At 46.7% G+C, this 11,369-nt stretch overlaps 1 protein-coding gene across 1 annotated transcript in view; it reads left to right on the top strand.

The window, feature by feature from the left end:
• Positions 1-7,131: 7,131 nt before the first annotated feature.
• LOC122938000 (mitochondrial potassium channel ATP-binding subunit-like) overlaps positions 7,132-11,369 on the top strand; it is a 30,762-nt gene continuing 26,524 nt past the window's right edge. The window contains exons 1-2 of the mRNA XM_044293248.1: positions 7,132-7,283; positions 7,918-8,227. Coding sequence (XP_044149183.1) covers positions 7,231-7,283; positions 7,918-8,227 — 363 coding nt within the window. The 5' untranslated portion in view covers positions 7,132-7,230. The remainder of the gene's footprint in view (positions 7,284-7,917; positions 8,228-11,369) is intronic.

Here is an 11,369-nt window from a genome sequence, read left to right as displayed (position 1 = left end):
CTGTGTATCTAATCCTGTCCTGTGTGAATACTGTCTGCTGAGCTGTGTATCTAATCCTGTCCTGTGTGATACTGTCTGCTGAGCTGTGTATCTAATCCTATCCTGTGTGATACTGTCTGCTGAGCTGTGTATCTAATCCTGTCCTGTGTGATACTGTCTGCTGAGCTGTGTATCTAATCCTGTCCTGTGTGATACTGTCTGCTGAGCTGTGTATCTAATCCTATCCTGTGTGATACTGTCTGCTGAGCTGTGTATCTAATCCTGTGTGATACTGTCTGCTGAGCTGTGTATCTAATCCTGTCCTGTGTGATACTGTCTGCTGAGCTGTGTATCTAATCCTGTGTGATACTGTCTGCTGAGCTGTGTATCTAATCCTGTCCTGTGTGATACTGTCTGCTGAGCTGTGTATCTAATCCTGTGGGATACTGTCTGCTGAGCTGTGTATCTAATCCTATCCTGTGTGATACTGTCTGCTGAGCTGTGTATCTAATCATATCCTGTGTGATACTGACTGCTGAGCTTTGTATCTAATCCTGTCCTGTGTGATACTGTCTGGCTGAGCTGTGTATCTAATCCTATCCTGTGTGTACTGTCTGCTGAGCTGTGTATCTAATCCTATCATGTGTGATACTGTCTGCTGAGCTGTGTATCTAATCCTGTGTGATACTGTCTGCTGAGCTGTGTATCTAATCCTGTCCTGTGTGATACTGTCTGCTGAGCTGTGTATCTAATATATCCTGTGTGATACTGGCTGCTGAGCTGTGTATCTAATCCTGTCCTGTGTGATACTGTCTGCTGAGCTGTGTATCTAATCCTCCTGTGTGATACTGTCTGCTGAGCTGTGTATCTAATCCTATCCTGGGTGATACATGTCCTGCTGAGCTGTGTATCTAATCATATCCTGTGGGATACTGACTGCTGAGCTTGTATCTAATCCTGATCCTGTGTGATACTGTCTGCTGAGCTGTGTATCTAATCCTATCCTGTGTGATACTGTCTGCTGAGCTGTGTATCTAATCCATATCCGGTGTGATACTGTCTGCTGAGCGTGTATCTAATCTATCCTGTGTGATACTGTCTGCTGAGCTGTGTATCTAATCCTATCCTGTGTGATACTGTCTGCTGAGCTGTGTATCTAATCCTATCCTGTGTGATACTGTCTGCTGAGCTGTGTATCTAATCCTATCCTGTGTGATACTGTCTGCTGAGCTGTGTATCTAATCCTCCTGTGTGATACTGTCTGCTGAGCTGTGTATCTAATATCCTGTGTGATACTGTCTGCTGAGCTGTGTATCTAATCCTCCTGTGTGATACTGTCTGCTGAGCTGTGTATCTAATCCTATCCTGTGTGATACTGTCTGCTGAGCTGTGTATCTAATCCTATCCTGTGTGATACTGTCTGCTGAGCTGTGTATCTAATCCTATCCTGTGTGATACTGTCTGCTGAGCTGTGTATCTAATCCTATCCTGTGTGATACTGTCTGCTGAGCTGTGTATCTAATCCTGTGTGATACTGTCTGCTGAGCTGTGTATCTAATCCTATCCTGTGTGATACTGCTGAGCTGTGTATCTAATCCTATCCTGTGTGATACTGTCTGCTGAGCTGTGTATCTAATCCCTATCCTGTGTGATACGGGTCCTGCGGAGCTGTGTACTTAATCCTAGTCCTGTGTGATACTGTCTGCTGAGCTGTATTAATCTGGTGATTACTGTCGGCAGAGATGAGTATCTAATTCCTGTCCTGTGTGATACTGTCTGCTGAGGCTTGTATCTATCCTAATCCTGTGTGAATACTGTACTGCTGAGCTGTGTATCTAATCCTATCCTCGTGTGATACTGTCTGCCTGAGCTGTGTATCTAATCCTATCCTGGTGTGACTACGGCATGCTGAGCTGTGTATCAATCCTATCCTGTGTGATACTGGCCGCTGAGCTGTGTATCTAATCCTATCCTGTGTGATACAGTCTGCCTGAGCTGTGTATCTAATCCTATCCCTGTGTGATACTGTCCTGCTGAGCTGTGTATCTAATCCTATCCTGTGGTGATACTGTCTGCTGAGCTGTGTATCTAATCTATCCTGTGTGATACTGTCTGCTGAGCTGTGTATCTAATCCTATCTGTGTGATACTGTCTGCTGAGCTGTGTATCTAATACCTACGTCTGCTGAGCTGTGTATCTAATCCTATCCTGTGTGATACAGTCTGCTGAGCTGTGTATCTAATCCTAGTCTGTGTGATACTGTCTGCTGAGCTGTGTATCTAATCCTGTCCTGTGGTGATACTGTCTGCTGAGCTGTGTATCTAATCCTATCCTGTGTGATACTGTCTGCTGAGCTGTGTATCTAATCCTATCCTGTGTGATACTGTCTGCTGAGCTGTGTATCTAATCCTATCCTGTGTGATACTGTCTGCTGAGCTGTGTATCTAATCCTAGTCCTGTGTGATACTGTCTGCTGAGCTGTGTATCTAATCCTATCCTGTGTGATACTGTCTGCTGAGCTGTGTATCTAATCCTATCCTGTGTGATACTGTCTGCTGAGCTGTGTATCTAATCCTATCCTGTGTGATACTGTCTGCTGAGCTGTGTATCTAATCCTATCCTGTGTGATACTGCTGCTGAGCTGTGTATCTAATCCTATCCTGTGTGATACTGTCTGCTGAGCTGTGTATCTAATCCTATCCTGTGTGATACTGTCTGCTGAGCTGTGTATCTAATCCTATCCTGTGTGATAGCTGTGGCTAGTCTGGAGCTGCTGTATCTAATCTCTGTGTGATACTGCCTGCTGAGCTGTGTATCTAATCTATCCTAATGTGATACTGTCTGCTGAGCGGTGTATCTAATCCTATCCTGTGTGATACTGTCTGCTGAGCTGTGTATCTAATCCTATCCTGTGTGATACTGTCTGCTGAGCTGTGTATCTAATTCCGATCCTGTGTGATACGTCTGCTGAGCTGGGTATCTAATCCTAGCCTGTGTGATACTGTCTGCTGAGCTGTGTATCTAATCCTATCCTGTGTGATACATGTCTGCTGAGCTGTGTATCTAATCCTATCCTGTGTGATACTGCTGCTGAGCTGTGTATCTAATCCTATCCTGTGTGATACTGTACTGCTGAGCTGTGTATCTAATCCTATCCTGTGTGATACAGTCTGCTGAGCTGTGTATCTAATCCTCTCCGGTGTGATACTGTCTGCTGAGCTGTGTATCTAATCCCTATCCTGGTGTGATACAGTCTGCTGAGCTGTGTATCTAATCCCTATCTGTGTGATACGTCTGCTGAGCTGTGTATCTATCCTATCCTGCTGTGATACTGTCTGCTGAGCTGTGTATCTAATCCTATCCTGTGTGATACTGGCCTGCTGAGCTGTGTATCTAATCCTATCCTGTGTGATACATGTCTGCTGAGCTGTGTATCTAATCCATCCTGTGTGATACTGCTCTGAGCTGTGTATCTAATCCTATCCTGTGTGATACTGTCTGCTGAGCTGTGTATCAATCCTATCCTGTGTGATACTGTCTGCTGAGCTGTGTATCTAATCCTATCCTGTGTGATACTGTCTGCTGAGCTGTGTATGCTAAATCTAGCCTAGTGTGATACATGTCCTGCTGAGCTGTGTATCGAATCCTATCACTGTGTGATACTGTCTGCTAGCCTGTGTATCTAATCCTCGTCCTGTGTGATACATGTCTGCTGAGTGGCTGTGTATCTAATCCTATTCCTGTGTGATAAACTGTACTGCTGAGGGGCTGTGTATCTAATCTATCCTGTGTGATACTTGCTGATCTGTGTACTAATCCTATCCTGTGTGATACTGCCTGATGGCCTGTGTATCTAATGCCTATCCTTTGTGGGGGGGAAAAAAAATACTCGACTACTGCCGGCTGAGGCTGTGTATCTAATCCGATCCTGTGTGATACTGTCTGCTGAGCTGTGTATCTAATCCTATCCTGTGTGATACTGTCTGCTGAGCTGTGTATCTAATCCTATCCTGTGTGATACTGTCTGCGGAGCTGTGTATCTAATCCTATCCTGTGTGATACATGTCTGCTGAGCTGTGTATCTAATCCTATCCTGTGTGATACTGTCTGCTGAGCTGTGTATCTAATCCTATCCTGGTGATACTGTCTGCTGAGCTGTGTATCTAATCCTATCCTGTGTGATACGTCTGCTGAGCTGTGTATCTAATCCTATCCTGTGTGATACTGTCTGCTGAGCTGTGGTATCTAATCCTATCCTGTGTGATACTGTCCTGCTGAGCTGTGTATCTAATCCTATCCTGTGTGATACTGTCTGCTGAGCTGTGTATCTAATCCTATCCTGTGTGATACTGTCTGCTGAGCTGTGTATCTAATCCTATCCTAGTGTGATACTGTCTGCTGAGCTGTGTATCTAATCCTATCCTGTGTGATACATGTCTGCTGAAGCTGTGTATCTAATCCTATCCTGTGTGATACTGTCTGCTGAGCTGTGTATCTAATCCTATCCTGTGTGATACTGTCTGCTGAGCTGTGTATCTAATCCTATCCTGTGTGATACTGTCTGCTGAGCTGTGTATCTAATCCTGATCCCTGTTGATACTGTCTGCTGAGCTGTGTATCTAAATCCTATTCCTGTGTGATACATGTCTGCTGAGCTGTGTATCTAATCCTATCCTGTGTGATACTGTCTGCTGAGCTGTGTATCTAATCCTATCCTGTGTGATACATGTCTGCTGAGCTGTGTATCTAATCCTATCCTGTGTGATACTGTCTGCTGAGCTGTGTATCTAATCCTATCCTGTGTGATACTGTCTGCTGAGCTGTGTATCTAATCCTATCCTGTGTGATACTGCCTGCTGAGCTGTGTATCTAATCCTATCCTGTGTGATACTGTCTGCTGAGACTGTGTATCTAATCCTATCCTGTGTGATACATGTCTGCTGAGCTGTGTATCTAATCTATCCTGGGTGATACTGCCTGCCTGAGCTGTGTATCTAATCCTATCCTTGTGTGATACTGTCTGCTGAGCTGTGTATTCTAATCCTATCCTGTGTGATACTGTCTGCTGAGCTGTGTATCTAATCTATCCGTGTGATACATGTCTGCTGAGCTGTGTATCTAATCCTATCCTGTGTGATACTGTCTGCTGAGCTGTGTATCTAATCCTCCTGTGTGATACTGTCTGCTAGCGTGATAATGCTGGGATACTGCTGCTGAGCTGTGTATCTAATCCTATCCTGTGTGATACTGTCTGCTGAGCTGTGTATCTAATCCTATCCTGTGTGATACATGTCTGCTGAGCTGTGTATCTAATCCTATCCTGTGTGATACTGTCTGCTGAGCTGTGTATCTAATCCTATCCTGTGTGATACAGTCTGCTGAGCTGTGTATCTAATCCTATCCTGTGTGATACCTGTCTTGCTGAGCTGTGTATCTAATCCTGTACTGTGTGATATGTCTGCTGAGCTGTGTATCTAATCCTATCCTGTGTGATACAGTCTGCTGAGCTGTGTATCTAATCCTATCCTGTGTGATACTGTCTGCTGAGCTGTGTATCTAATCCTATCCTGTGTGATACTGTCTGCTGAGCTGTGTATCTAATCCTATCCTGTGTGATACTGTCTGCTGAGCTGTGTATCTAATCCTATCCTGTGTGATACTGTCTGCTGAGCTGTGTATCTAATCCTATCCTGTGTGATACTGTCTGCTGAGCTGTGTATCTAATCCTCTGTGTGATACTGTCTGCTGAGGTGTATCTAATCCTATCCTGTGTGATACTGTCTGCTGAGCTGTGTATCTAATCCTATCCTGTGTGATACTGTCTGCTGAGCTGTGTATCTAATCCTATCCTGTGTGATACTGTCTGCTGAGCTGTGTATCTAATCCTATCCTGTGTGATACTGTCTGCTGAGCTGTGTATCTAATCCTATCCTGTGTGATACTGTCTGCTGAGCTGTGTATCTAATCCTATCCTGTGTGATACTGTCTGCTGAGCTGTGTATCTAATCCTATCCTGTGTGATACTGTCTGCTGAGCTGTGTATCTAATCCTATCCTGTGTGATACTGTCTGCTGAGCTGTAATCTGTCCTGTGTGATACTGTCCTGCTGAGCTGGTAGCTAATCCTATCCTGTGTGAGTACTGTCTGCTGAGCTATGTATCTAATCCTATCCTGTGTGATACTGGTCTGCTGAGCTGTGTATCTAATCCTATCCTGTGTGATACTGTCTGCTGAGCTGTGTAGCTAATCCTATCCTGTGTGATACTGTCTGCTGAGCTCCTGTATCTAATCCTATCCTGTGTGATACTGTCTGCTGAGCTATGTATCTAATCCTATCCTGTGTGATACTGTCTGCTGAGCTGTGTATCTAATTGCTATCCTGTTGTGGTACTGTCTGCTGAGCTGTGTATCTAATCCTATCCTGTGTGATACTGCTGCTGAGCTGTGTATCTAATCCTATCCTGTGTGATACAGTCTGCTGAGCTTTGTATCCAATCCTATCCTGTGTGATACTGTCTGCTGAGCTGTGTATCTAATCCATTCCTGTATGATACAGTCTGCTGAGCTGTGTATCTAATCCTCTCCTGTGTGATAGTCTGCTGAGCTGTGTATCTAATCCTATCCTGTGTGATACTGTCTGCTGAGCTGTGTATCTAATCCTCTCCTGTGTGATACAGTCTGCTGAGCTGTGTATCTAATCCTATCCTGTGTGATACTGTCTGCTGAGCTGTGTATCTAATCCTGTCCCATGTGATACTGTCTGCTGAGCTGTGTATCTAATCCTGACCTGTGTGATACTGTCTTTGGGCTATCCTCGGGTTTGGAGGCTCTGACTCAGGTTGTACATCAGGTACAGCGCCGCACATGTCGCTGTGGCTGGGCCCGGTACTGCAGCTATGGCCTCTCACAGCGGGATGTCGCACACGCACAGTCAGGACTCAGACTCAGTCAGGGCGCCACAAATAACATTCCCGCCCTGTGACGTCACACGTAAGATCACATGACCCCGCCTCCTCTTCCTGATTGGAGCTCCTCCAGTCTGGACACTTGGCTTTCACACTGACCGCTCACTATTCCCCGGTACTAGACACGTGACACACCAGCCTATGATTCCGCCAAGGACCGCCCCCTTCCTTTCCTGGGTGGGGGTCATATGATCAACCTTCAGCCAATCGTCACACGTGCAGTGGGTGGGACTATGACCAGTGGGGGCGGGGCCGCGCGGAGGGTCGCCGGTACACTGTGCCGGTCATGCTGCTGCACTTTTTCCAGGCCGGGCTCCGCCGCTGCCCGGGCCCCGTCAGGTAAGAAGTGACGTCACACGCACAGCCTGTCGGGAAGTGTAGTCTCGTGGGCCAGTGGCGGACTACAACTCCCGGCATGCACCGGGGAGGATGAGCCTGGAGTGTCCTTACTGTCCTTCCATGTGACCCAGACTGAGAGGTCGTATCGGAGGGTGTGGAACTACAGCTCCCAGCATTGCCCGCCACCTTATGTGACTAGGAGGACGGTGTGGACTACAAGTCCCAGGATAACCTGACTCCTTGTCTCAGGATCAGGCTGTGAGTCTTGTGTGGACTACAAGTCCCATCATACCCGGCAGTCCTGTGAAGACTACAACTCTCAATAAAATAGAATGAAGTGGTTATACAGGCACTACAACTCTCAGTATGGCTGCTGTATATATGAGGAAGAGATCTGCTTGCTGTCAATGAATGGAAAAGTCATGTAAAAAATAAAATATATGTGTCTCCATTCCCTGACAGGAAGCAGAGATCTAGCCAGGAATGCTGGTTGTCACTTCATACATAGAAATGGCTCTACTCATCCTGATGGTTCATGGATAGAATGCGAGAGCGGCAGTGTAGACTGACACCTGAGCAGGACATAGGGCGGATGTGTGTGACAGAGCGGGTGACTCCTCTCCTTCTCTTACAGGCTCGTCCATCTCTCCAGCATCGCCCGCTCTACCCCTGCACCGCCGCGCCTGCAGCTGTACGCTGCCCGCCTCCGAGATGCTGCCCGCTACTCCACCCGCTGCACTGGCAGAACTGCCACCAAGGGCAGGACGCTGGCTCTCCTGCTGGGCCCGGCCTTTCTGGGTTTGGGTGGGAAGGTCGCCCTGTGCCAGCTGGAGGGGCAGTGCCAGCCGCCCGCCGTGTCCAGGAGTCCAGAACCAGAGTTCAGCTGGACAGAGTTCTGGAAGCTTCTGCGCCCGCAACTCCTGGCACTGCTGTCAGCCGTCATTGTAAGCAGCACTGATCACACACTGACCTAGCAGTATAGTGAGCGCAGCTCCGGAGTACAATACAGGATGTAACTCAGGATCAGTACAGGATAAGTAATGTATGTACACAGTGACTGCACCAGCAGAATAGTGAGTGCAGCTCTGGAGTATAATACAGGATGTAACTCAGGATCAGTACAGGATAAGTAATGTATGTACACAGTGACTGCACCAGCAGAATAGTGAGTGCAGCTCTGGAGTATAATACAGGATGTAACTCAGGATCAGTACAGGATAAGTAATGTATGTACACAGTGACTGCACCAGCAGAATAGTGAGTGCAGCTCTGGAGTATAATACAGGATGTAACTCAGGATCAGTACAGGATAAGTAATGTATGTACACAGTGACTGCTCCAGCAGAATAGTGAGCGCAGCTCTGGAGTATAATACAGGATGTAACTCAGGATCAGTACAGGATAAGTAATGTATGTACACAGTGACTGCACCAGCAGAATAGTGAGTGCAGCTCTGGAGTATAATACAGGATGTAACTCAGGATCAGTACAGGATAAGTAATGTATGTACACAGTGACTGCTCCAGCAGAATAGTGAGCGCAGCTCTGGAGTATAATACAGGATGTAACTCAGGATCAGTACAGGATAAGTAATGTATGTACACAGTGACTGCTCCAGCAGAATAGTGAGCGCAGCTCTGGGGTATAATACAGGATGTAACTCTGGATCAGTACAGGATAAGTAATGTATGTACACAGTGACTACACCAGCAGAATAGTGAGCGCAGCTCTGGAGTATAATACAGGATGTAGCTCAGGATCAGTACAGGATAAGTAATGTATGTACACAGTGACTGCACCAGCAGAATAGTGAGTGCAGCTCTGGAGTATAATACAGGATGTAGCTCAGGATCAGTACAGGATAAGTAATGTAAGTACACAGTGACTGCACCAGCAGAATAGTGAGCGCAGCTCTAGAGTATAATACAGGATGTAACTCAGGATCAGTACAGGATAAGTAATGTATGTACACAGTGACTGCACCAGCAGAATAGTGAGTGCAGCTCTGCAGTATAATACAGGATGTAACTCAGGATCAGTACAGGATAAGTAATGTATGTACAGTGACTCCACCAGCAGAATAGTGAGTGCAGCTCTGGAGTACAATACAGGATGTAACTCAGGATCAGTACAGGATAAGTAATGTATGTACACAGTGACTGCACCAGCAGAATAGTGAGTGCAGCTCTGCAGTATAATACAGGATGTAACTCAGGATCAGTACAGGATAAGTAATGTATGTACACAGTGACTGCACCAGCAGAATAGTGAGTGCAGCTCTGCAGTATAATACAGGATGTAACTCAGGATCAGTACAGGATAAGTAATGTATGTACACAGTGACTGCACCAGCAGAATAGTGAGTGCAGCTCTGGAGTACAATACAGGATGTAACTCAGGATCAGTACAGGATAAGTAATGTATGTACACAGTGACTGCACCAGCAGAATAGTGAGTGCAGCTCTGCAGTATAATACAGGATGTAACTCAGGATCAGTACAGGATAAGTAATGTATGTACACAGTGACTGCACCAGCAGTATAGTGAGCGCAGCTCCGGAGTACAATACAGGATGTAGCTCAGGATCAGTACAGGATAAGTAATGTAAGTACACAGTGACTGCACCAGCAGAATAGTGAGCGCAGCTCTAGAGTATAATACAGGATGTAACTCAGGATCAGTACAGGATAAGTAATGTATGTACACAGTGACTGCACCAGCAGAATAGTGAGTGCAGCTCTGCAGTATAATACAGGATGTAACTCAGGATCAGTACAGGATAAGTAATGTATGTACAGTGACTCCACCAGCAGAATAGTGAGTGCAGCTCTGGAGTACAATACAGGATGTAACTCAGGATCAGTACAGGATAAGTAATGTATGTACACAGTGACTGCACCAGCAGAATAGTGAGTGCAGCTCTGCAGTATAATACAGGATGTAACTCAGGATCAGTACAGGATAAGTAATGTATGTACAGTGACTCCACCAGCAGAATAGTGAGTGCAGCTCTGGAGTACAATACAGGATGTAACTCAGGATCAGTACAGGATAAGTAATGTATGTACACAGTGACTGCACCAGCAGAATAGTGAGTGCAGCTCTGCAGTATAATACAGGATGTAACTCAGGATCAGTACAGGATAAGTAATGTATGTACACAGTGACTGCACCAGCAGAATAGTGAGTGCAGCTCTGGAGTACAATACAGGATGTAACTCAGGATCAGTACAGGATAAGTAATGTATGTACACAGTGACTGCACCAGCAGAATAGTGAGTGCAGCTCTGCAGTATAATACAGGATGTAACTCAGGATCAGTACAGGATAAGTAATGTATGTACACAGTGACTGCACCAGCAGTATAGTGAGCGCAGCTCCGGAGTACAATACAGGATGTAACTCAGGATCAGTACAGATAGGGGTGCACCGAAATGAAAATTCTGGTCCGAAACCGAAAATTCAGGATACCCCTTGACCGAAACCGAAACCGAAACTGCCTTTTTGCCCAAATACTTTTAAAAGACCCCCCACCCCATAACAGTGCCATCCACAGACCCCCCCACCTCATAACAGTGCCATCCACAGACCCCCACCCACCTCATAACAGTGCCATCCACAGACCCCCACCCACCCCATAACAGTGCCATCCACAGACCCCCACCCACCCCATAACAGTGCCATCCACAGACCCCCCCCCACCTCATAACAGTGCCATCCACAGACCCCCCCACCTCATAACAGTGCCATCCACAGACCCCCACCCACCCCATAACAGTGCCATCCACAGACCCCCACCCACCCCATAACAGTGCCATCTACAGACCCCCCCCACCTCATAACAGTGCCATCCACAGACCCCCCCACCTCATAACAGTGCCATCCACAGACCCCCACCCACCCCATAACAGTGCCATCCACAGACCCCCACCCACCCCATAACAGTGCCATCCACAGACCCCCACCCACCCCATAACAGTGCCATCCACAGACCCCCCCCCACCTCATAACAGTGCCATCCACAGACCCCCCCACCTCATAACAGTGCCATCCACAGACCCCCACCCACCCCATAACAGTGCCATC

Source organism: Bufo gargarizans, chromosome 5 (genome assembly GCF_014858855.1).
Source record: "Bufo gargarizans isolate SCDJY-AF-19 chromosome 5, ASM1485885v1, whole genome shotgun sequence".
Classification (NCBI taxonomy): Eukaryota; Metazoa; Chordata; class Amphibia; order Anura; family Bufonidae; genus Bufo; species Bufo gargarizans.
The sequence above is the reverse complement of the archived record's forward strand: the minus strand, read 5'-3'. Positions and strand labels throughout refer to the sequence as shown.